This window comes from Lampetra planeri, unplaced genomic scaffold (assembly GCF_965212315.1).
Source record: "Lampetra planeri unplaced genomic scaffold, kcLamPlan1.2.h2 scaffold_781, whole genome shotgun sequence".
NCBI lineage: Eukaryota > Metazoa > Chordata > Hyperoartia > Petromyzontiformes > Petromyzontidae > Lampetra > Lampetra planeri.
Window position 1 is genome coordinate 12,203 of NW_027615603.1, and position 26,413 is coordinate 38,615.

Genomic DNA, 26,413 nt, shown 5'->3' on the forward strand with positions numbered 1-26,413 from the left:
GATGAAGAGAAATAACATGAGTGTTTAGTTTGTTTCACAAAGGAGATGCAGGAAAGGTTCTTTTCTTTTTTCTTTCTTTCTGTTTTATTTTTTGTAGTTTTTATTTAAAAAAAAAAAGGTTCTTAAAGAACTTCTGTTGTGATCTACACAGAAAATGAACATGTAGCACTTATGTGATGGTGATGTTTGGATTTCAAGGATTGCACATCAACTGAATATGAAATTTACAGACACTTGGTTGGATTTCTGTCAGTTTACATGAAAACAATTAAAATGTGTTTTAGGTTGAACAGACTTTCTGGTTTGAAGGTGGGTGGCGCTTCGCCCCACTCGTTGCTGTTTGTCCCAGCAGTCCCAGTCCCTGGCTGTTGATGAGTATCCTACGACTGCTCCTCACAGTAATCTTTGTAAAAGCCACTCCATCACTTTCATCTCCACTTCTGTCTTGCTTCTTCATTTTTATCATTTCCATTTCCATCAATGGGATTTTTCTACGTCACATGTGACCCCTGCGTGGACTCCGGGAAGGTATGTAAACCGGTGTCAGCGCAAGGATTCCAAGAGACCAGTGGCTCTGGCGGTCATCCGGGACTCATAGAACCACAGTTACAGTCGGAACTCTGTCAGTTACTAGTATTTGTTGTTGTTTTATGTATTTATTTACCTTCATGTTTGTGTCATCAACTTTGTTTATGGTTTAATTATGTGACAATGAGCTGACGTCTGAATAAATTGATCAATTACTGAAGTCATCATCCAGTAAAGATAAGAACTGTTTGTCATGTTTTTATTCCAATGGTGAATGATTGAAGATGAACAATACTACTAGGAACACCATCATCTTACTACTATCTTACTCTTTTACTGGAGATGTTTATTACTCCTGAGTGTTTATCAAAAACAGTACTGTGAGTACAGTACACACACAGTGTGTATGAGGGTAATTTCAAATACTGACATTAAATCTTGGCCCATCAGAAGGAGACAAACATATCAGACACAAGCAGGTTTTGCTGCTGGATTTTATTTTTTGTCACATTAACATTTAGCAATAGGAGCAAACTCGGGGAAACATACTTGTGTACTATGTGAATTAACTGTGTACTATGTGAATTGTTAACTTGTGAATTTCTCTTATGAGATCAATTAAAGTATCTATGTACTTCACGAGACCCAATGTCTGTTGTAAAAAGGCAGGGACTTTGATACAACCATTTTGAGCATCTGGGGAGATACAGATTCCAGTCTCATCTACATAATGATTACTGGAAGACCAAACAAATTATGGAAGTGTCAAAACATGACTTAACAGTTATAAAGGTAGGGATGGTCACAGGAGCCTGGAATATCCTCAGGTTATGAAAAAGTACATAGTAAAGTACAAGTAAAAAATGGACAGGAATTATTATAAATCACATCATGTGATCAGAAGAGTTAATAATGACGGGGAAGACAGGGGCGTCATGGGACCGTTTCTTAACTGAGGAACAGGACATGAGTGGTGTAGCTGTGAGTAAATATTCACCACCCACGGTAGGTCCTGAGCTGTCTTAATGTGTAAAATAAAAAAGAAATATTAAAAAAAAAAAAAAAAAAGTATGACGATATAATTGCAACTATAGGAAGTTGAGGCTGGTTGTCTTTGACATCAGCAGCAGCGGCGGCAGCAGAATCTCAGCACATGTTCTGGTTACGAGACAGTTTTTACATAAAGTTATATTCAAATATAAGTATTAATTCATGAATTATAAATACCCAAATAATGTGACTCACCGTTTTATGCTGGATCAAGTTGCAACCTTAAAAACAATCAAAAAATAACCAGAGGTGTGAAGAAGCAGTACTTGTATCAAACGCACACAAAACTAGAACAACTAAAGTAAAATCTTTGTTATTTGACAGGCTTGTTTCCTCCTGCCTATATTATTCAACTTGACTTGACTTTGACCAAATAATTCAGGAACATCAAACAACCACATTGAGAATGTGAAACTGCTGTTAGAGTTCAGAGTCAATGAAATAACTGAGCTCATATATATTCCAGGGGGAAGAAAACATGCTGCTGTGTCTGTGTTCATTACAGAAACTCATCCGAGAAGCTTCTTCAGGTCCGAACACGTACTGTACAAGAAGAAGCGTCTCGGCTGAGTGGCGAAAAGTCTTCAAGCAAACTAGAAGTCCAGTTGCCTATGAATTAACCCAGCAAAATGTCTGATGATGACATGGTGTGATGAGTGATACTTACATCTGCTAAAAGTCATTGTTTTACCACGGCACTGCCCCTCTGTATAATGGTCGGTCCACCAAGAAGGCTTTTTCTTACATTCAAATCTCATCCTCTCACCGTCCAGAAGAAATATTGTTCCAGTTGTGGTTGTAAGTTCAGGATATTTGTCACTGTTCACCTCACAAACATTCTCTGCACACAACCAGTAAGAAAGTTGTTAATTTTGCGTCGGAGTTTAAAGTACATCTTTATAAATGACTTGCTGATACCTTCACAGGTGGGTAGTTTTGAGCATGTGCCGTTGCTGTAACACACCACTTTCTCTGGGCCCACAAGTTTGTATGGTTTGTTGCACTGGTATGTCAGAACTGTTTCTGCGCCCAAAAACTCACCGTTGGGAACTTGGGGGATTGTTAAACAGACTTGGAGAAAAAAAAAAAAAAATGAATGATTTTTTTTTTTTTACACCTTTCTAACCCCAGCACATGATGGTTTTGGTTTGTTAGTTTGTAGATTTGTAGAGAGTCGGGTTATTGGAACTGGACGAACATCCTGAATGTTGTCAGTGTAAAATGTCTTTTATAAGTCGGCATCAACTGGGACTTTATTGGAAACATGTAATGTAAAAAGCGACATTTGAATGTTTTGACTGACCTGTCGTGATTTGAGACTGTTGGTCCATAGAAAGTCCTGGAAGATCCAGTAAACAGAAGCATCATGTTAAAGCAATGTGATTTCTGACACAATGCAGATGTACAGTACTTGTTTGCCACTGCATACGAATGCATACAAGAATAAATTTGCACACAAATGAATCTGCGACAGAATCTCATAATCTCACCGTAAAGAGGTCCAGGAAACCAAATCAGAAAAAACAAATCCGAGGTATCTCACAGACATTCTGTAAAGAATTGTTGAATTGTACAGCTGAACCACACTGAGATCAGTTAATGCCACTTAATAAAGAGGAGCACCTCTTTTATCAGCTCAGAGGTTAAGAAATAGTAAATAGTGCTCTGACTCACAGTGAACAGCTGGTCACTGGCCAGAACACAAGATCAGGGTCAGAGTCCTGCTCAAATTTTGTTCATGAAAACAAATTCCGGAAGTTTGGAGCTTCTGACAAACTCAAACACACACACACACACACACACAAAGCTGACAGAAAAAAAACAATTTGGCATCATGACTATTAGTCAATGAAGAGGAGCACAGATGTATTTCCTTATTTAAATGTGTTGTTCCAGACAACTTCCGAAGATCCAGTCAAATCCATTGAAAATCATTGTTCCAATGAGCAGGGCTGCTCTGGTCCTTCAGGATAATCCCTCTGAAGTACTGCACCCCCAAGGAAGAATCCGGCTGCACAGCAGCGTTGTAAGAAAAATGTGCTTTGTTTAGTAATTGTTGTACTGGTTACTAAGTCTCTGAGTTGTTGTGTTCAGAGAATTCAGTTTTCAACATTCATGTTCAAACATTTGTGCAGCTCTTTACCTCAACAGACTTCCCTCTAATTCACAGTAACACACAATCACACAATTAGTTTCTTTGAGGCTTTATTGTCTATATTCATGTTTTTGACAAACAATAGTTTCCACCCTCTCACCCCATCAGAACATCGAAGGAACAGAGGGTTTGAACAAGGTCATCACATGACCAAAAGATGCACCGGTCGGTCTCGGACAGAACTGCTTAGACAAAGAGCATTTCACTGAACCAGAGCAGAGACACGAGTGTAAACAAACCACTTTTGTGTCCTTGTCTCTGCTTAAAGAGCCTTGACTCTGACAGCTTCTGTCAATTATTTACATTCAGACCACAAACACCCCAATGAGAATTTACAGAAAAGAAAAGTGACAATGTCCCTCAAACTCGAAGAGGATTCCCGGGCCAGGGATGTAAATCACCTCCAGCTGCCCCCATCACATTGCTCAACATCTGATTTGAAGTTTTTCCACAGGATGTTGCTCTTCTATAGAAAACAGATTTTGGTACTTCTGTTTGACGACATGAAAACTTTATGAAACGGTTACAACAAAAACAAACCTCGCATTTATCACTTCCCTAGTAACATACGCAGCACACTGCATGAAGAGTCCGCAAGATACTTGATTTTTAGAATTCTGTCACCATGGGGATCCTGCTGGATGACTTGATGGTGGCCTAAGGTGGTAAGGGTCACCTCCTGGGGGATGGACGCTCAAAACCTGAGGTGAGATTTGTGTTTCACCATGTATCTGAGAAGAGGAAAGAGAAGAGAGGTGAGTTTGTCAGAAATCAGAATCAATCCACCAATGCCTGGCTAATGGGAGAAAACAGTCGGACCTGTCCAGAGTTTCCCAAAAGCGCAGGAACACAGGTCTGTCCAGATGGCGCCGGTGGCGGCTCAGCTCCAGCACGGTCACATCCCACTTCTGCACATTGGGGTCCGTCTTCGCCTCGTCATACTTCAGGTGAAAGGCTCGAACTGGAAGGAAGAAAACACACACACACACACACACACACACACACTTGAATAAAATAATAATGGTCAAACTATATATTTTCTTTTATTTTGCAACATAAATCTGTTCCAAACTAAATTATCCAGAGATCCAACAGGACACAAACAAGATCTTTTATGGCAACGAAAAACATGGTTAAACAACTGTCTCCAACCAAACATTTAGCAGTTTCCCATCATGCTGCCCAGCAATCACCTGACCCGACCTATAGATGCATCTGTTACACATGGGGACATGACAACACCGTAACATACACAAGTTCACGTTTGACTTGGGTATCATTTACTTTTGGCAAATATGTCGACGGGGGATCCGTCAGGCAGCAGCCACGGCCAGCCCTTGAACTGCCAGGCAGGACCCTGAACGAACACCGCCACCACACGGTCCCTGCAAGACACGTCGGCCAGTGATTGTTGGGGACACACAGACACCATCTAGCAGCTGCAGTGTTGGGATCAGTATGTGTATATGCGTGACGTGACCGTGGCAACAGGCTGGCGACAGAGCAGACAAAATAGAAACTCAACACAGAACCAGTGTCATCATGTCCAATTATGTCGAAAATTGTACGTTAACACGTCGGTAAGTATCTTCTGACTTCTAAAAGTCGGATCCGTCGAACATGAATGTGTGTGAGTGTGAACGGCTGAGCCAGAGCAGTCCGACAGGTGATTGTTCCGAATGCGGCGGCCAAGGTGTGTGTGCGCTATCAGACCTGCATGTCCAGGAAGGAGAAAACGCTCATAACATCAGAAAACACTCCCGTTCCTCCGGCTCCCCACGTCTCACCAGTCCTGCGGAGCCAGTTTGAGTGGCTGGTCGATGATGCGGTACGGCACCGTGACCGCCAGCGTCGTTCCGCCGGGCTGCATCTGGTCTTTGCGCCTCTGAAGCAGAACCTCGTTATCGCGCTGGATGCCCTGTTTCTTCTTCTCGTCCGATGTGACAAACCTGTGACACAAAGTTTCTGGTATGTTCATTTAAATACAAATTGACAGGCAATTGAAGACATGAAGAAATTGGTATTGAACATTTAACACAACTTAAATCTATTAATTTAGTCCTGCTGAACCTTGTCCCATCTTATAAAATGAAAAAGTGAATAAATAAAACAAATCTGCGCCCAGTTCCCATCTGTAACCCCTAATTCAGATGGTTTTGTGAAATAAATGTAACTAAAAACAATTTACACTTACTTGAGATCCTGCAGAAGATCTTTAGCATTGAGCATTGTGATTAGTGATGTTGTGGCAGCTGGGATGATGACGATGGGTGTCCGGGACCCTGTGACGAGGCATTATAAGTCTTAAACACAGATTACCGGTCAAATAAAGGCAGCCAGGACCGGCAGGAAGTGAAAACATGAGAATTAGACAATGGTCTACAAACTTCTGTTACTTGCTCATGAATATTTGTTTGAAAAACAACAACAACATTCAACTGACTAATGACGTCTACATACAACAAATGCCGTATATAGCACATCAGCACTGCAATACATCCTCCTTACATGGTCTGAAAAGTAACTGCAACACTGTTCCATGTACTATAATAATATTAATCTATCACATGAATCCAAAAGAAAAAAAAAAACTTTACCTTTCTTCTGATTTGGGGGAGGTCTGGCTTGTGAAACTAGAAGATAAAAGTGGAAACAGGAAGCAGTTATTTTCATCTGCTCCCGGGTACCACTATCACATATTCTTTTTGTCACGAATGATAAAGCTCCAATAAAAGCAGCATAGCGGTGCATATTTTGGTGTCAAGTACTATGAGAAAAGTGACTGACAAAGCACTTTCAGATACTATTCACACTCACCACTCACACACACACACACACACACACACACACACACACACAGTTCATTTTAAAGCCGGAAACAGGAAATAATTCCTCACAGTTTGATCAAACATCGCACGTCACCCTCCTGATAAAACAATACATTGCTACTAAAACACGTGAGACACAATCATCCTTCAAACAAACGCTGCAGCAGCGGACGCATGCATGGATGGATACGGCGTACGTGGATACTGTTCATTTTTAAACTAACCTGGACGGGGAACAGGCTGCAGTGCAGGGGTCTGAGCCTTCCGAGCAGATGCACCTTCCTGCAAAAACACAAAACCGACCAGATTAGTCTAATTGTGGCCTGACTCTCCAAACCCCTTGACTTGTTGAGTCCTAAAATGTTAGGGTGGAGAAAACCAGCCAGCAACAGGGGAACCGAAAACCCCTGCGGCGGAGACGAAAGGCCAGACGGGAGGAGGGGTGGATCTTGCCTCCCGTCAGCAGCAGCAGGATGGTGCAGCTACCACACCGAGGCAACTGACAAAGACCCTACTTGGGTCACTTTAGTGGTCAGACAGTTGACAATACAAGCAGCTGTCGTTGCTAGGCGATACAGACTGTTCAAAGGACACTTTGATATACAGATGCTATGGGAGTTGAGAACATCAGCTGAGGAACATGAAAAGAATCTTTGATCCCCTCTAACATAAACCAAAACTCATGAAGAAGGAAATGTGAATGGAGAACTGTGGAAGGATTCTTCTGCTGCCAACAACCTGTCTAGAAGCAGTTCTTCAAGTCTGTCTAGTCTTCACTTTAGGGAGTGAGGGAGACGTTAAGAGAAAAATAATAAATTCACCACCACCTATTCATGTTCAATGTTTATTGGTAACATGTACCAAAGCACAGGATGTGTGTCAGTGTCGTCGTTCTTCATGTATATACTTCATGTTAAAACTACATTGCAAGATTTGACAGTGACAGTAATCATGTAAGTACATCAGTTTGCACCACCTTCATTGACATGGAACGTGACAATCAAAGATCAAACGCCTGGCACAGCTGGAACCACAACTAACGCTGACCTTCTCTCTCCGACTGAGTGTTGGAATGCTTCATAAGACTAAAGGAGTGTTAACGTGGGATACCGGAACAACGATTAGTGATTACCACCCAGGGGAAAAACTAGATCATACTTAAATAGTTGTTCTCAGCTTATGGCAACAAAGTTCCCAATGAGGTCAAGGAGATCATCAGAGTCTGTTGGGTGGATCGATAAGGGCTCAACTAAGGGCTCAATGTTTGCTCGGCGAAAATAAAATAACGGCAGTAAATACTAAAAAACTGGTTACCAGCACACTGCACAGACCACCTTTGCTCTGAATATCATGTCATCAATCATGTCTGTATTTGTGGGAATTTGTAACAGGAAGCAGGTGCTGTTGAATTAATCTTTTTTTATCATAAAAGCACATATTGTTTGTGAGACTTGACTAATCTTATTCCTTCCGACCCACTCGTCATGCCGATGTTAAGCTTCTCACAGAGACTCCAGCAAGTTTTTACGGTGTGAACAATGTTTACAACACCCAGGGACACCGTAAGGCTGTGGTCACGTCTTCTCTAAAGGACTGAAAGAGAACAGGTTTTGTGATGACACCTCTGAAAAGGTTCAGTCAGTTCCTGCTCCTCCCTTTAGCTGAACTTGTTAAATGATTTGATGACAAAGACATTCATCTCATTAACAGGCTCAATGTGCATTTTGTTGGTGTCAAAGGCACAAAAGTAACACTTCTGAAACTGCACCACAATGATGCCACTTTGTCAGAGTAAATGCAGAAGGGACAGAGAAACTGAAGGACAGTTTTTCCTTTCCAAAAGATGTAACTTTAAAGTCAGCATTCCCTTATATGATATGTGATATGATGAAAATATGATAGAAACAAAGATACTGGAAAAAAAAAAAAAGATACACAAAAATACATAGTTGTCGACACAGAGAGATGCAGAAGTAGAAATGCTGGGTCAGAGAAGTTCCTTTACTTGTGCATGCACAAAATAAAAGTGTGTGAGAAATTGGCTTAAGTTGTTTTGGCAATAGAGAAGTAAGTGGAGCGTCCCTTTTGTTTTATTCATGAACTGGTGAGGACTCGCAGCCGCTAAGAAAATAAAACAATTATGTCAGTGTTTTTAGTAGCGAATGCAAACCGACCCATCTACATACCAATCTGGCAGTTTTTTTAATGACCTAACCCTGACTGGAACAGCAACATTCAGTGGTGTCCTGAACTCTTATCTCATAGTCACAGCATGTCACTGCATCTTACAGAGCAACACGGTAATATTTAGATATTACACACAGATTGTACTTGTCTCCTTATTTCCAATGTTATGGTTGACCGTCATATGAATGTACAGAAAAAAGCCAACAAGGCAAGCAGAGAGTCAAACTTCTCTTTCATCGGCCATTTTCCTGTTGGATCTGATTCCTTTCCTGCCTTATAAAGTGAAGAATGTAAAACAAGCAAACAAACATATAGTAAAAACAAAATAATTCACGTCTGACAAGGGGAGAGAGCGCAGGTAGAATGCAGTGACGAAAGAATCATGTGGTGCAGCTCTTGTCGTTGCTATTGGCCAACGCTGGTGTCAAAAGGTTTGAGTGGCTGGCTGCTCCACTACTTCACTTTAGTGAGGAGGAAATACGCAGGTGGAAGATGAGTAAGTGCCCACACCTTTGTAGGGAATCTAAAAATACCTGTCAAGAAAGTTAAAATACTTCTCATCTATCATCCAGTGAACCATTCCTAAACTGACTCCAACTCTCGGATGCTCACTGGGAACAAGAACAGGTTTGATTCTTCTTTTCTTCTTGTAACTTGTTTTTGAAATGTCAGTGAGGAGCATTTTCACACAAAAAAAAAGCAAAAGAAATTCCTGGTTATTAAAGAAACCAGTTTGGAAGTACTGTGCTGCGTATTTCTGTCACTGCATGTATGGAATGAACTTAGATTCTTGTCAGTCTTTGTCAGTTGTGGCATTCTTTAAGATGGAAAACACATCTGTGTGCAGACGGCACACAGATCAAAGCACTTCTACACTGAAGGGACATTTCACCACCAATAACCTTTGTCTGTTTGTAATGGGTTTGATTTTAGATTATTGCAACTCTGAAATGATGTGCTGTCTTGGCCAGGTCTCCCTCGAAAAAGAGATTTTAACCTCAAGGGATATCCTGGTTAAATTAAGTTTAAATAAAAATAAAATAAAACGTATTCTTCAGTCCTTGTCCTCTGATCGACACATTTTCATCCTTCAGCAGTAATACTGCCTCGTGACGCTCTACCGGGTGGGCCACAAAGATTTACCCATCATATATCTCTGTCGTGTTCGCTTAGCTCTTGTCCTAGGAGCTTCAAATGTTGGACATTTTTGCTCAAAAAGGTAAAACTTTTGATCTACCCAAGTTCATTTGTTTACTCTGAATGAGTGACGAGTATAGCATCAAAGAGTAAGAGTAAGATTGTGGCATTGAAGGAGGCTGCACTTACAACGAAGGACATCATGAAACAGGTGAATGTTTGTCGTAAGGCAGTCACGAAACAACATAAGGAGACTGGCAAGACCACCAGCAAGCCAATCCCTGGAAGAAAACGTTCAGTCCGGACCAAAAGGGTTGTTAAGATGGTGAGGAAGAGAGTCCAACGGAGTCCTCGCAGGAGGATGAGGGCAACCGCAAAGATGGTGAATATCTCAAGAACTTCACTGAGAAGAATCGTCGAAGAGGATCTCGGGGGGGCGTGCTTGAAGAACAAGTGTTGCCTTGATGTACCAATGGGTTTGGAAACCAGGACATCTTCACACAAGATGGTGCACCCGCTCACACATCCAATGTCACACAGGGGAGGTCTCAAGAGTGTCTCACAGCAGTGTCACCGCTTTGAAGACAGCTTTGATGATGTCACGGTCAAAACAAAAAATGCAGAGACAGTGCAGCGCTCATGCCAGCCAGTGTCAGGTTGTCTCCAGGCTATGATCAAAGCAAAAGGTGGCCATATCGAGATGTGAAGCTTTTTGGTGGCTGAGAACAAGTAGTAGTAGTAAGTTAAGTTTTTTTTTTTGTTTGTCTGCAAGCATTTTTGAAAAAACGATGGGTAAATGATGGTTAAATATTTCCGGCCCACTTGGTATTCATGTCTGGCAAACACCCATGTGCATACATGTCTACTCATGTGAATCAAACGATTTGTAAAGTCCAGATGAATTGATGTGTTGACATATTAAAGCTACTATTATATTTAGGGGTTTTCAGTAGCAACTTTGCAATGTGGCGTTTCCAATCTTGAACAAATGTATAGAAAAACACTGAATAACATTTTTAAACTGGTAATTTTGACCTTGATGTGTTACATTCTCAAAGGATTTGCTTGAACATTTTTTCTTCTTTCTCTCTTCTAGGCAAAACCATGCAGCAAGAAAGGAACTGGAATATACTGATGTGAGTGAAAACCCTCAAATCAAGGTTCCTTCATGAGTGAGCACTGATTGGAATCGACCCAGAAGAGACGGACAGTTGGGGTTAGAACTGTGCATGCAAAGATGTGGATGCTGTGGAGACGCCGCCACTGTTTTAAAAACATAACCAACATTGTCTATTTCCTGTTACTGCTTGGTGTGGTGGGCTTTCTGGTGCGTGATGTCTGGCTTCCTAAGCTCAGTCCTACGTTGGAAAGCACTCCTTTGGTAACCCAAAGCAACGGAATTCACACAAACAACACTAACCGACAGCATGTGACCTCCCAACACTCAAACTTGAGAACAGGGCCAATCGGAGGTGAAGCCAACATCAGCCACCCTGAGAAGTCAAACGTCATCGTTCCTCAGACAGACAAAGCTCTTCAAACATCTCTGATTGTCGAATCAGCGTCGAACAACACAACCACCGCTGTTGTGGACAAAGGCCTTGGGGAAACACAAGCTTATGGGCCATTCCCTTATATCATCAATGAGCCGAACAAATGCACAGAGAGCAGACTGGCCCCATTTCTGGTCCTGCTGATAACCACCGAGGCTAAGCAGGTGGAAGCAAGAAATGTGATTCGGCAGACATGGGCAAATGAGAGCGTGGTGCCAAACGTAGGTATTATCCGTCTGTTTCTGCTCGGGAAAAAACAGGAGGAACAAGAAAATCAACAGCAAATGCTGCTTGAAGCAGAGAGCAAGAAGCATCACGATCTAATTCAGCAAGACTTTCTGGATACTTACAATAACTTAACTTTAAAAACCTTGATGGGAATGAACTGGGTGGCACGCCACTGCCCACAAGCCAACTATGTCATGAAGACAGACAGCGATATGTTTATCAACACAAACTATCTCATCCACAAGATCCTCCAGCCACAACTGCAGTCCAAGACAAACTACTTCACAGGCAGGCTTATGATAAACGCCTCACCCATCAGAGATAGAAGGAACAAGTGGTATATATCTGAGGAGGAGTATCGCGGTGGGAGGTATCCCATCTTCTGTTCTGGGACTGGTTATTTGTTCTCTGGAGACTTGGCAGAGAAAATTTACACAGCATCACTATGTATCCCTCGTATACATTTGGAGGATGTGTATGTGGGAATGTGCCTGGCCAAACTCCAGATCCAACCCAGGCCACCACCAAATGGAAATCTATTCAACCACTGGAGACTGCCGTACTCAAGCTGCAAGTACAGCAGTCTGGTAACATCACACGGTTTTCGTCCCAGCGAAATACTCAAATACTGGCAAGATCTGCAAAGCAAGAAGCAGAATCCCTGTGCCAAGCGAGTACAGAAAAAAAAACTAAATAGAACTGAGGTGAAGGGGAAATCACCACATCACTAAGATGCCTTTGTATAACAGGCATTAACACCATTTTTATACAAATCGTTGAGCAAAATAGATCTTCAGGTGATTGCAGATTCCAGAGACCTTCTGAGTGTGATGCATGTTGATATTTTGTTGTAACCGGTAACAATGCAATGTCATTAGATAAACACAAACCGGTGAAAAATCGATTTGGATGAAGATTTCGTTTAGCGTTTTTCTGTCATTTGTTTTTATGACTGACTTAAACGAGTTGATAAGTACATTCCAACACACTGGTTCTGTGAGTCATAATGTCCACTACACAGGCATCATGACTTAATCTTCAATCTGCCTCAAAAACACTGATTTGTGTAATTTTCATACAAGTCAAAAATATGTCAATATTTACTGTATATTTGATTTAGATGTGCACACTTCTACTCTTATTTTACCACGCTTTTTCAAGATTTGTGGAATTTTTTTTTACCTTTATAATTGCCCCTTAAAAATGTTTGTTCTTACCGTCACTGACTTCAAAGTCATACCGTGGTAGGTTCCCATGGTATCGATCTTGAAACCCTCCGTTTCTGATGAAACACAGATGATGTTGCAGATTATGGGTAAAATAGCGTGTGTAGTAAAATATTCAAAGATCCCAACACAACTTTTGAAAAACACAACAACCCTGAAATAAATCCTCACTTCATGAGAATTGGAAAGTTCAGTTTTTTAAGGAATCTGCTGGAGAAAAGGTGTTGATTTATTATTACATTTTTTTCCCTTATTTCCTTCAAAGCTGCTAAACCATTTAAACAGCTTTAAACAATGATTGTTTGGTCAGTGGTTCCGATATTCAGTATTAATAATAGATAAATAAAGGAGCTTGCAGCAGTGGCATGTTTGAGTATTTCTATTGTGAATTATGAATGGAGACATTTCACAAAAGTTCTCAACTCACCCTCTTTTCCTTTGAATCGTTCCTGATCGTATCTGTTGTAGGCGGCCGGAACAGGCTGCTTGTTCCTTAAGGACGGGTCCTGGAAAAGATGCAACGAGTAAGCCAACCGTAATGCACCCATTACAAATAAAATTAGAACGTACATACATATATAAATACATATATAATAGCCTTTCATAGACATTGTACAAAAACCCTACATGTGTCAATATCAACCATTTGTTTAATCCAGAAAAGGCATATTTCGAGAATGGTGCTCTTACCATTTGAGTGGTGTTTTGTGCTGGCCGTTGCTCCGGTGCTCGGCCTTCTTCCCTGGCTTTCACCGACTGAAGAATGGCAAATATGTTCTTGGAAAAGTTCTGCCGAGGAGCAACAGAGGGTTAAGATTTATTAAGGTGAATATTGTGTGGCATGTGTTTTCAAATTGTGAATCAAAACAAAACAGTAACTGCAGGAACTACACATTTCACTCAACCAATAACTACAAACAGATTAATGCCAAGTGTCAATGAATTTGACTGTCTGGCTTTCATTTCTAAATGTCCCTTCTGAGACCACTTTAAAAACATAGATAGACAGTCAACGAAATTAACTCCAATCAAAAACAGCACACCAAAAATGAAAACTCGTAATTTATTAGGTACTAAGTGATGTCATACTTAAATTTTGTAGGTGCAATTAGCTTTAAATAACCGGGATTTCCCTGATTATTAAAATGGAGGGAAACAAGGAACATTTTTTATATTTTAAACATAACTATTTTTAAAAAATATTTCTCAGGTCTTGCAAATAAAAATTACACACCTTTAACATGACATAAGGCACAGTTTACAGCAGGAAAACACAGGAAAATGGCCATGAATCTATAACAACTTTGTATGTTCCAGACTTCTCTTTATTCCACGTCGTGGTGCAGAAATGTGACCATGTTCACATTCTCTGTGGAGTCTTGCCCTCTGAAACTCACTTGTACTGAAGACTTTATCACAGAACACACTTGTAGTCATGTAGCAGATACACATGAACTTTCTGGCCACTTTGGAAAGAAGTGGCATTTAATCTACATGTGACTTTCATTCTTCGTTCTTTTGATGGTGGTTTTTGCTGTTGACGCTAACATTCTGCTCTGTCGTGCACTGCTCATGTGCCACAACAATCAAGGCAGACAGAGGTGGAGGTCATCGCCTGGCAGCTGTTCAGATTGTTGAGGCTCACCTGGTAGAAGGACCACAGTTTCATCCATGCAGGTGTTCACTGTGTCAACGTTCCCTTGAACCAGGGAGCCACAAAACAGGACATGTCCAGCACCCATTCCATTTCATCTGTGTACCTGAGCTTTAGCAACACATCTTCTCTTATTACACGTTTCATCTGTTTGGAATACGTTGTCTCCTTCTTTGAGTATTTCACACAGGATGAGCTTCAGGACTGGCTTGATGGAGGAGTGTGTGACTGGCATCTTGGGCCATGACATCAGTGAACTCATGGAGAGGCTGACATCCTCCAGGAAAGTGATGTTATCTTTAGGCATTAAATATGTTTCCTGTTAGCACTCCACAGACAGCCTGCTGCTCCAAGTATCTCAAAAAAACATTTCAAAAGGTCCATCCCCACCTGTTGACCATGTCATGAATCACTGCATGCTCAGGGAGGTTTCCCTTGTTTCTTTTTCAAGCCACTGTATCTTGAGGACTTTGGAAGTTGACAGGTTTAAGTTGTAGCCAGGAAACAGGAAAACCAAATGCATGGAAATTTTCCAAGGCCGACTTTGTTTGTGTCATCGGTTGTAATACCAGAAGGACTTTCCTTCTTTATGGGTGGAAAAGCTGGTCCACAGGTCTGTTGTTGCACCAAACCATTCACCTTCTTCAGGATGTTTTTCCACACTGACTCACACCTCATTGTACATCCTTAGGAATTCATTTGTGGAAAAAAAGTTTCTTCCTGGCACCACTATGCCACTGCATGGTTAAGCTCTTTGGCTTGTTCTGCTGAAGGAGCAGCTGGTTCAACTGCAGTCAAATCAGGGCTAAGTGAATAAACCACTATATATAAATAATAAACCATCCATAAGTGAAAGAGACTATCAGACTATTAAATAATATTGGATATCACCATCATCCCTGCAAAAAAAACTAAAACTTATTTCTCTACCTCTACACTCAATCAGCACTTGTGAAACCCCACACAATGAACAAATACACTACTAAAACTGCTTTTTGGTGCCATCTGATGGTCGAATGCTGACCGGTTTTCTGTAAGTACTCTGCTGTGCAAGTCTACCATTTGTATCCTACCGGTATTTCTATTTGTACAAGGATGCAAATAATAACAATTGCTGATTATTTCCAAACTTGCAAATCAAACATCGCCTTTGAGAAACAAGCAAAAGTTCTGAATGTATGTTACCATAAAAGACAGAACGCTGTATAAGAAAGGCTCCAATGGCTGCCCACTCTGGTGGGATGCACATCAATAATTGATCAAGAAATCCGAAATACGTCACAGAGCTGGTGCACAGAGTGAAATGTGCCAATTCATCTTGGAATTCTAAACTCCAAAATAGTAATATGAGTTTGCCTTTCAAATTCCTGTTGAATCCACTGAATGTTATGTGTCTGACCTTTCCAGTGCTCTGGAGAATGGTTGTCCTTGTCCTCCATACTCTCTCTCGGCTGACGATGTCTCTGGTGACATCCACCTCAGCGTCCACAAAGCTTCTCTGCTTCAGAGTTATGTCGTCATCCAGATCCGTTTTTATGGTGGAGCGCTTCTTGGCCATGATCTTGGCTTTGATGGCTGCGATTTTCTCCACCGACATGGCCTCAGACAGGGATCTGAAGAGAGTTGGTTGGAGACATTTAACGTATTAGGATTACTTGAGATACTGTAACTATGGGACAACAGTCTCAAAACTTCTCCCCAAAACCATATTGTGTGTGTGGGTGTGTATTTTTGCAATCACTTTCTTGACTGGTGTAAAACCAAACTTGGCAATTGATAACAGAAGCTGACACTGGACCTTGTTGTTGGAAGTTGGACCTAAACCATTTACATTTACTTTTACCTTTAGTCACCATATTGATTGTGTTTTTGGTTTCTTGGTTCTGCATGCCCCGTGTCCCCATTCTTATTCCTGCCGTGCTGCTGGAAATGGGAATTTCTCCTGGAGACTAAGTATATATCTAAACTGGATTTAAGAATGTTTGCAATCCCAGCCTAAATCCAACACTGTTTCCATTGGTGGAAAGGGTATAAACTAAATGTGGTTGTATACCTGATTTGGTCAGTTTGAACAATGCCCTCTTTGTGACCCTCCAGACGGGCGGCAAGGCGCTCCTTATCCAGTCGCACTCGTTCCTCATCCTTCAAAGCATTATACACACAGCATGAGTACATTTAGGACACTGCTGCTCAGTTCATCCAGCCTCCACTTCTTTAACTGCTCCACTCCCCATCCCTGCATACATCAAGTTTGGTACTTTCCTATGGGTCAGTCAGTAAGTACATCAGGCTGCGCCTCCCTTTCTGTTTACCCTGTGGTTGCTTTACTGCCTTACTCCACCATCACTACCTGGACTCCTGAGTCCATTGTCCCAGTTGCCCTTCTGTCGGAGCAGTTTAATCACTTGCATCTTCTGACAAAGATTTAAAACACGACTCCTCTAAGTAGACCCTCTCCTTCTTTATCTAAACCCTATTCTACCTACCTAAGCACAAAATAGCAAATGGCTACTTAATCTTTGTATAACTGCAGTTACTTAACCCCTTTTGATTAAAAGTACTATTTTAAGTCACTTTGGACAAAAAATTGTTCAAAAGCAGAACATAAGGAAGATAAGAAAAAAAGGTTAAAAGCAATTAAATCACAGATTTGAAATGCTCTTTAATCAACATGACTTTCAATTTCTATTCGACTGAGGCTACAATTTTCCTGTTCAAATTAATTTACCTCGATCCTTGGTTTTTTGGCTTCAGACGATACCTCATCAGCTGCTCGTTTGACTAAAGGAGAAGGAAACAATGCCATCACCTCACTGTTCGGTACTCATTTAGCCAACCACAGACTGTTTGAAGCCTCTTGTTAAATAGAAGACTGACAGCAGCAGGGCCAGTACCACAGAAACAGTACCCACCTTGTGTTGGCCTTTGCAAACCTATTTCAATAGGTGCACTTCTGTCAATGCTGGTTGATGTTGCTGTAAATAGACAAGATCAGAAATGGAAGGATATGGATGTGGACATAATCAGTGTTTTTATAAACAACAAGAAAAAGAGTTCTTATACTGTGCACACATTTGGAAACAGCACTGCATGAACTACTACTTACAACTCTCTCCATTGAGATAAGACAGCAAACCCTTTCGATCAGGTCGTCTGACAACAGGGATGTTCTCGGTCTAAAAAAAGATGAGAGGAAAAAAATGGTCAGAACATCAGTGCATAAAGCCAAAAGATCATACATTTTTCAAAGTTAAAGTTATTCCTTGACAACACTTACTGCAGCTCTTCGCACATAGGACGGATGCGGGAGATGCACATTGTTGAGCAAAAACAAGATAGAGTCCAAAGTGTAGTACTCTTTGGGCTGGCCTTCTTTACCAGTTCTGATGGTATAAAAACATGCAAAATAAATAGTTATTACAAAGTTACAAATCAAAGGAACACTGAGCTCAATGAGTGCAATTGTTTGATATTTATTTCGTAAAAATAATACAGTATATTACTTTTATAATAATAAATAGTAGGCTATTCCTCAAACAAATTCACAGTGTGACTACGTTATGTTTAAATTATACTTTGCTGTTTATATTACACTATCACATCACTTTCCGTTAAATCGCTGAATCGCATTTCACACAAATCAAAGATGACAAGATGACGTCACACAAGGTGCTAACAGATAAATTAGTGTTAATTAAGCTGTAAAGGACTTACCTTCACATTCGTTCGAAAGAGTATGTACGGAACTACTGAAAACCTATTAATGTAGTCATTAATTACATGTATGTTTTCTTACATGTATTCGTGCCTCCGTAACAACATAATAGACAGCTAACGGCGTTGATTTTGTAGCATCACAACATTAATGGAAGTTCTGCTGTGCATCTTTCGTTACCATGGTTCAAGTTTTGAAAGAACACATTAACAATCATTCATGGTATGAGATTTGTCTTGTTGTCTTCTGACATACTACTTCGAATTGACAAAAAAGGGTCTTAAGTTTTAAACAAGGTTAAGACGATTAACACTAAAATGAGTTAAGTTAGCATATCGCAGCTAGCTGAGAGCGTTAGCAGTAGGCCTCCAAAAGCCATTTGTAAAAATATATAGCATTGACATACCCCCAAATTATGTAGTTGGTCTTGACATTTTTCGGCCAGGAGAATTCTCCAAATATAACTTCATCTCCTTTAGCGACGATTTCTTTTTTCTGGATATTGTACTGGCGAAGAACACTCAACACATCCGCCATCTTCACTTGTCTTGAGCAGTAGTGTGTTGAGGCCCCCTTCCATTTATCAACAAGTAGCGGCCCGCAAAATGCCTGATTAAAATTTGACTCGTTTTTCACTTACTATTTTGGGATGTCCTGTGTTTGTATGGTAAAATACATTTCCAGGATCGATCTTTTTATTCCGACGTTGATTAGTGTCACTATTAATGTGAAGTTTACACAGCACAGGGCTCTTCCCAGACAGTTGGTTCATGTTAATACATATTATATTTAATACACAGACGTATTCGAAGAGCAGCAACGTGTTTATTAGTGATTTACATAACCACTACTATCAAATACTGGCGAAATATGGTGAAAAAAGACAACAAACAGTAAATTTGCATAACTCAAAATAACAAATCGTGCGATCTTGTCAACTTACACTTTAATATGAACGTTCATATTTGCATACTTACAATTAATGACAGGTAATCTGACTAGTTTAATGCGAATGCTGTCAGAAGACTAAGTCAATAGAGACTTGTTAGCTTTAGTTTCCCCACAATGAATGGTTAGAATAACACAAACATTACAGCCATGTTTGGTTATTCTCCTTGAAGAAATATGAATCATTGCATTTTAAATTGCTACTGCTACATGCTTTAAAAAGTAGAATCAATCCAGTTTGTTCCACTGTGTAATATTCACCCTTTTCTTTTTTTGTTTTGTTTTGCACAACATTGAAAGATACAATCATTACTGTGCTAGTAGATTCAGCCTAGGTAAGGAGTTCCAGTGGTTTATCTATGTGTGACAAGCATTTCAACAATTTACAGTGCAGACACAGTTTGAAACTTCAGTATTAATTTCAGACAAATAAAAAAACACAACAAAAAGAGTTCCCAAAAAGTAACATCAACTTCATGGTCCGAGCACCAAAGATGAGCGAATTTTTAATTTGACAAGAGCGGAAAATACAACTTTTTCAAAATTTAAATAAGAGTTGCAAATGGAATTGCTGACGTTCGTAAAAAAAAAACAAAAACAAAAAAAACTGTCACACATGTAGCTACCCAACTTTCACTAAATAACCATAAATAAAATGTAAGGTAGCTTGTTTATTATGCATTTCCTGTTTCTTTTTAAACAGTTTACCTGTAAATAATTTTGCTAAATAAAAATAGGTGTTAACAATTTTTAAAACTCAACCATGCCATCCAACTTGCTAAATCATGTCATAGACACATACTAGAAACAGTAAACCCCTTTAAAATGAACCTGAATGAAGTTGCGCAAATATATTAACAACCGGACTTTCATTAATCCTCATATTCAGTCTGCTCATATCTTGCTACAAGATAAACTGAAGTTGTCATGAAAAGGCGCAAGAACAATAACTACAAGCAAGTCACTCCCTGCATTGATTTGTTTGTCTGTTTGCAGGATTTCAAAAACTACCAGACAGAAACTAGCCCCATACATGAAACCATTAAATTATGTTAGCACAACCTGTGCTCTCTGAGTGCCCATCTGTCAAAAGGATTACATGAAAACTAGCTGCTCCTGAGCAGGGACGTCTGAATTTAAAAGCTCTTCTCGCACCTCCAGGCAAAACAACAAAGTCAAACTCTCTGGGAAAACACAAGTGACTTCAAACAGGTACCGGTAAGTCTTTTGTTCTCGACAGCCCTCAGAAAGTACATCTACTACTTTACTCTGAAGAAATATCTGCGGCTGTGGCTGCTGTAATTGCTGCTGTACCTTCAGCTTTTGTACATTTGCATATAACACGTAGGTTAGCTTGAGGATTCCTGGAGGTCAGCATTATCAATTGCAACTGAAGATGTACTTTACCAAATTTCTGATGTGGTGTGTAACACCGAAAAGACAGTTGTTTTACTTTATGTTCTCAGAAAAAACCATCGTTAGATTATTTCACTTTGTGGTCTTACTCAGAATAAGAATTGGAACACAGCTGAAAAGTATGTTATTATTACGTATCATTACTCTTCATCAGTATATTTATAACTTTTTTTTCTATATTGGAGTGGATGTACGTTTTGCATTCCACAATGAGCCATACTGCTGTTTAAACTCTTGACGTATGTTTTAATATATTTGTTCTAATTTCTGAAACAAAATACAGATGCACATATGTAATTTTGCACACATTACCATATTTTAGATTGGTGCCTTTTTAGGGCTCTCTACGTGCTTGTCAAGCAGTTGGCCCATGTTGTGCCTTCGTGTTATACTCCAATGATGCGATTCCAACATCAGTTCCAAACAGTCACATCAGATCCTGAGCTAGGTTACGAATGACACTAAAAGCGCCAAGGTCGAAGCCACAGATGCTCAGTAAACCCCTGTCTTCTGTGTCTGCGATGGCGTGTCCGATGGATGTCAACCCACACATCACCAACTTTGAATAACTTCCTGTTTCCTGTTGAGAAAATACATATTTACTGTCAACGCGTTGGCATGTAGCAACTTGGGAAATTACCTTTCGCTCCTTGTCAGGAACAGAAAAAACAGCCCTCTAAACTGTACCTGACAAACGTGGTATTATAAAATAACCAGGACATTTTACATTTTTAAACAGTGCCGATGAAAGTTGAGGAAAGGTGATGGAAATTCCTGTTATATGTTTTTTGTATATGGTTCTATAATGATTAATTAGTTCACTCATTGTGATGTTACAGAACATTATTTGTGTGGAGCCATGTATGAAAGTATTTGAAAACAAGTATGTTTAGAGTCAGTATAGGCACTTAGCTTTGTAAATGTGTATGAACACATATGCACTGGGACATGTAAATATGCAGACACATCTGTAAGGGACAATACAATAATATCATGAATGATATAATAATGCACCTTGACATTCTACAGGCAATGACTTAGTTTAGTTTAGTATCATCTTGAGTATCTGAGTGTACAGGAACCAGCACCTTAAATCCTCACCATGTGTAATCCTTTTAAAAAACACTCATCAGCTCCCCTCCCTGAGCACACAACAATAGATATATGAATGTACTTGTCTGTGTTTCTTCAGCGACTCCACCGGACTGGCAGTTAAGTTCCACAGAGGGTTGTTGGTTAGAATGATGAACACATCTATAGCTTTCTTATTCTCTGTGGCCCAGGTGATTGGAAGAGTGCAGTCGGTGCTCCCTCCTGGGATCTGGAACAAAATGTGTTAAGGCAAATTAGAGTGGGAGAGGTCACTGAAGCTGTTTTTTTACATAATGATTCAGCTCTAATCACACTAAGAGGATCTCACGTTACCGCTACCGCCACTATCTGACAGTGAACCAATCAGGGGCATCACCCATAGGAATACCGCGCTTTAGAAACAGGTGCATGACCCTTGAATGCGATGTGCGATATGCGTGTCAGTGATGACATCATTGGTGGACGACATCATCCTTGGAAGATGAATAGCTCTGAGATCTCACTGTTTATTACGATTAGCTTTTAAAACATTGTCTTTTTTGTCATCTCATAGTGATGTATCACACTCAAAATGTCAAATTCTGCTCCAGCTTACACCTTTCTCCAATAATTGTGTAATGGGGGGGGGTCTCATTTGAGTAAGGTCAAATATTGTACTAACTGATTTGTTGTGTAAAAAACAACCAGTGACTGTCCTATATTTGATAAACGTTTGATAAATGACTGATAACATGCAATTAAAGATGATTATAACATGTCTGGATTTAATCACATCAAAAACTGAGTAAGTTCCTTCTAGTGGGAGCTGAAGATCTCACCTTAACTATTTCAGCTGTTGCTTGTGCTAGAGACATGTCCGCAGAAATGGAGCACGGAACCAAAGCTCCTTCAGAAAAGGCCATCACCTGTGTGTCTGCCTCTGTTCTTGAAAAAACCTGCGGCAGGCAAAAAGGTCAAACACCACGACACCATGAGATTCTCTCATGCAGATTCACAGAAAAGCAGCGTAACTGGATGAGTGAAAACCTCATGCACATCTAAAGATTTAGCCACGACTGATCCAATTTCCCTTAATGTAAATGAGAGGTGGCTGCAGTGAGTTGCTGCCTGTTTCCTTCTGCCTGAGAATGACATTGACTTCACTTGACAGACGCCACATGCATGCACTCACTATGAAATCGATACCACTGATGTACAGGTTTTATTTCATTCAATTACTCTGATTTGTGCTCGTTCAAATAGGTTATAGCGCAAACCACATTGATATCTCAACTAAGATAACCCCAAAAAGAAGTAGCAGGAATCCGAAGCAAGTGTCAACAGAAAAAGTCCTTGAATTGTCTCACCATAGTGATCGCTGCAGCAGCGACGGGAGTACTGACAGAGGTCCCTGGAACTACGCTGCTCAGTGACGTGCTCACATCCACAGCCACTACAAAGGATTTACCGACTGGCTCCACATTCTGGAGCCAAGCAGAGAAAGAGGGTAACGCAACAGCTGACTGCTGTCCTCTGGGACCATCTGTTGGATGTGCGTACAACTCACCGTAAAACTCTTGTAAAAGGCGGAGTCCATTGCTTTGAGGATGCTGATGTCTGGTTCCCATTTTGTTCTACCCTGATAGCCTTTGCCTCGTTTGTAGTTTTCCGACGCCAAGAGTATGCTGAAAGGATGGATCTTTGCCTAGTGATTTCAAAGTAAATATGACTTGAATTGTGCTATTGGGTAAAAACTGAGCTGTAAATAATTCTTAAGATTATTGTTGTACCTTCTTTAGCACTGACTCGCTCTGTATTCTCTCACACACAGCCTCAGTTTCTGAACTTGCTGGTTCCAGCACTTTGTTTGCAGTCATCTTACCTAAGATCCTCAGTGCTGACTGAAGAGGCATTTCCTTCAACAGCGCCCTCCAAACCTCAAAACATAAAACACCTCATCAGATTCATGAAAGGATCAGCAAAAGAATGTGCAAGTTACATATATGATCCCTAACAAGTTTACGACACTAAGTCAGAATGTAGGCACATCTTAGAGCCACAGGAACTAGTAAAATACCTCATGTTTCAACACTGAATGGTCACTGGAAAACACAAATCACTCACCTGTTTGGACTTCAGGTGGTCTGTCAGTAGCTGCTGCCTCTCCAGTTTGTGTTCCTCTATTATACTGATGACCTCCGTTTCATCAGAGCTGCGCTTCACCTTCTCCACCACTTCTAGATATGATAGCACCTTGACGACCTCTTCTGAGTTCTCTTTATCTGCATAGGCAACCTGGACCTCTGCCCACCCTTTTGTTACATATTTGCTGATCAAGGCAATTGCTGGGGAAAAAAAAAAAAAAAGCACATCATCTCTTTTCTTTCCCATGCATTTTAATTCAACTCTCTCCTTTCTGTTTGAAACCATCCCCATAAAACAATGAATAAAAAAAGTATTATAGTCTACGAGAAGAAAACTGGGGCAAATGACCACATTCTAATCTGTTGAGTACAATAGAGTTTTGTGTACTCATACCTTCATGAGCTGGTTTGGTGTGACAAAGTCTCAGTATATCCTGATGAGACCATCCTTCTCGCTGTTTACATCTTGTCACAGCTGCTGCAAGACTCATTGCGTCCTGCTCATTGTACCACTCAGACACTACTTTCCTCAGGGCACGTCCCCAAATTCCACACTTCATTCCCTCTTTTAGTTCCTTCTTGTACTGGATGAAAGAAAACAGGTGGGCAGGATCACGGCAAACTTCCTTCACGGCTTTGAAAGCTGCCTGTCTGTTTTTTCAGCTCAGAGTGCTGGGAGCAGAGAGCCAGGGCAAACAAGGAGGGTCTGAGTCGAACAGCTCGTCCATCTCGGGAAAACTTTTTGATCTCCCTCAACCCACCTCGGCACCTTGGGCCCTCCTGAAGCAAGGGACAGCAATGCACCAGCGCTCTCCAGACTGACAGGAGCATCCTCTCTGGCTGTGTATCTGTCTCCCTCTGAACCGTAGCAGAGGAAGCGACAGAGTCTGGCTTTATCACCAATCTCCCATGGACAGCCACCCTGTGGAGTTGACAGTATGGTTGCTAGAACATGAGGTGGAAGTTTCTGAGGGGTCCATTGCCACACAAGAGACAGCCTGAAAAAGAATAGGGTGAGAGACTTAATAATACATTGAACTATATTGGGGACTCAAAGCGAGCAGTGGATGCAGAATTACGGGATTATGCATCACTGGACTGTCAAGTGCCACATAGTGAACACAAAACAAGAACATAAAAGAACAAAAAGTCAGAGATTTGAAAACACTGCACAAAATTATAAAAGAAACAGTAACTCACAGGCTCGGTGCTCTGACAAAAATAGCTTAAAGCCGATTACAGGACATGATGATGCAAATAAAACAAACCACACTGGGCTTTCACAAAACTGTTGCATTCTTTATCTTCACTTGACCTTGGCTAACAGGTGAAATGAAGGCTAAAACGGGCTAACTGTACCTGTTACTTCACCACTTCATCTTTGCTAATCTAGTTAGGTTAGCAAAGGGCGCAATCAGTGCAAGTTAGTTACGTTTAGCTTAGCTATGCGTTCAAGGTAGTGGAAAGCAATGCGAGTTGAATTCAACTGTGGTGCAGCTTGGTGATGTGCGGTTTGCAGAGAGCACAAATGATCCGGAGCATTTCTTGGCCAGACACCGGAAAGCTGCACTTGATGGAGATCGCCTGGGATGGGCAGTTCACTTCTCTGCCGTGGTTCGACCGCTGAATTGTCTTTAATCTCCGACAAGGCCATTTGTGGTTTGTGTGGCAGTCATAGCTCTCAATAGTTAAACCTACAGAAACTCACCACAATTCAGCTGCACCAGGTACGAGTTTGTGATGAAGCTAGTAAACAGAAAGGCCTCCCGTCTGGTGAGTTCACTCTGGACGGTACCGCGATGGTTTCTGGGATATGTAGTTCCATGAGCGAGAGCGAGAGAGAGAGAGAGAGACCTTTATGGGCTCAACTTTTGTGTATGACATTTACTCTAATTCTGTGTATATGTGTACAATGTTACAGCCGAGTAGTAGGGTAGATTTGAGAATACAGGTTTTGGTGGTGTTCCTACTGGACATTTCTGCCTGTGGCGCAGCTCCTACTCAGCCCCCAGCGACTATCCTTCTTCCGCAGCGCTGTCTTTCTCGGCCTCCTCTGCCAGCTCCTTCACCGCTCTCCAATGGACAGCTCCTGAGCATGCCAGGTCTCAGAGCAGACAAGTGTTTGAGGGAGCCAGTAAAGCACCCCACCTCTACAGAGCATACTGAATACAAAACACAACCCACAAACATACTGACCACATGCCATAAGCGCAACATGTTTAGGAGGATAAAAACAATCAGGGTAGGCACAAGACAAAACCAGTCCAAAGCCTATACACGAAAATAACACTACAAGCTAAATGGACAGAAAATACAATCTAACCCAGCACATATGAGTTTTTTTTTTTTTTTTATTGTGTACAAGCATGAGTGTGTTGATTTGTTTTGGCTCCAGGACAATTTCCTGATGTCCAAAGGTTCATGCCACTCGAAAAACAACCTTCAACAATAATTAACAGGTTTTGATTTCAGCTAAACGCTTTATTCCTATGGAGCGTTGTGTATCTTGTATTTAGATTGATTTGTTTAATTAAATCCAGTACAAAAACTTATTGAGATTTACCAGGTCACTC

At 40.8% G+C, this 26,413-nt stretch overlaps 3 protein-coding genes across 3 annotated transcripts; 1 reads left to right on the forward strand and 2 right to left on the reverse strand.

Annotated features, from left to right (window-relative positions):
- Window positions 1-4,427: 4,427 nt before the first annotated feature.
- LOC144741936 (parafibromin) lies at window positions 4,428-18,798 on the reverse strand. Its single transcript, XM_078624431.1, has 17 exons — window positions 18,668-18,798; window positions 17,824-17,929; window positions 17,653-17,722; window positions 17,459-17,521; window positions 17,275-17,327; window positions 16,600-16,688; window positions 15,946-16,159; window positions 13,583-13,681; window positions 13,320-13,398; window positions 12,884-12,948; window positions 6,786-6,843; window positions 6,331-6,366; window positions 5,928-6,015; window positions 5,521-5,682; window positions 5,018-5,118; window positions 4,553-4,694; window positions 4,428-4,464 (listed from the first exon to the last, which is right to left on the reverse strand). The coding sequence occupies exons 1-17, from the start codon at window positions 18,796-18,798 to the stop codon at window positions 4,428-4,430; spliced, it is 1,593 nt and encodes a 530-aa protein (XP_078480557.1).
- On the forward strand, window positions 10,674-12,397 carry B3GALT2 (beta-1,3-galactosyltransferase 2). Its single transcript, XM_078624432.1, has 2 exons — window positions 10,674-10,677; window positions 11,448-12,397. The coding sequence occupies exons 1-2, from the start codon at window positions 10,674-10,676 to the stop codon at window positions 12,395-12,397; spliced, it is 954 nt and encodes a 317-aa protein (XP_078480558.1).
- A 2,254-nt stretch (window positions 18,799-21,052) lies between the features above and the next one.
- On the reverse strand, window positions 21,053-24,762 carry LOC144741935 (RNA-binding protein RO60-like; the record flags this gene model as incomplete). Its single annotated transcript, XM_078624430.1, is given in 10 exon segments — window positions 21,053-21,205; window positions 21,800-21,946; window positions 22,536-22,652; window positions 23,064-23,180; window positions 23,264-23,401; window positions 23,487-23,633; window positions 23,821-24,041; window positions 24,235-24,499; window positions 24,501-24,605; window positions 24,607-24,762. Coding segments are annotated over 10 exon segments (1,566 nt in total), but the record flags the coding sequence as incomplete, so codon positions are not given.
- Between the last annotated feature and the right edge of the window lie 1,651 nt (window positions 24,763-26,413).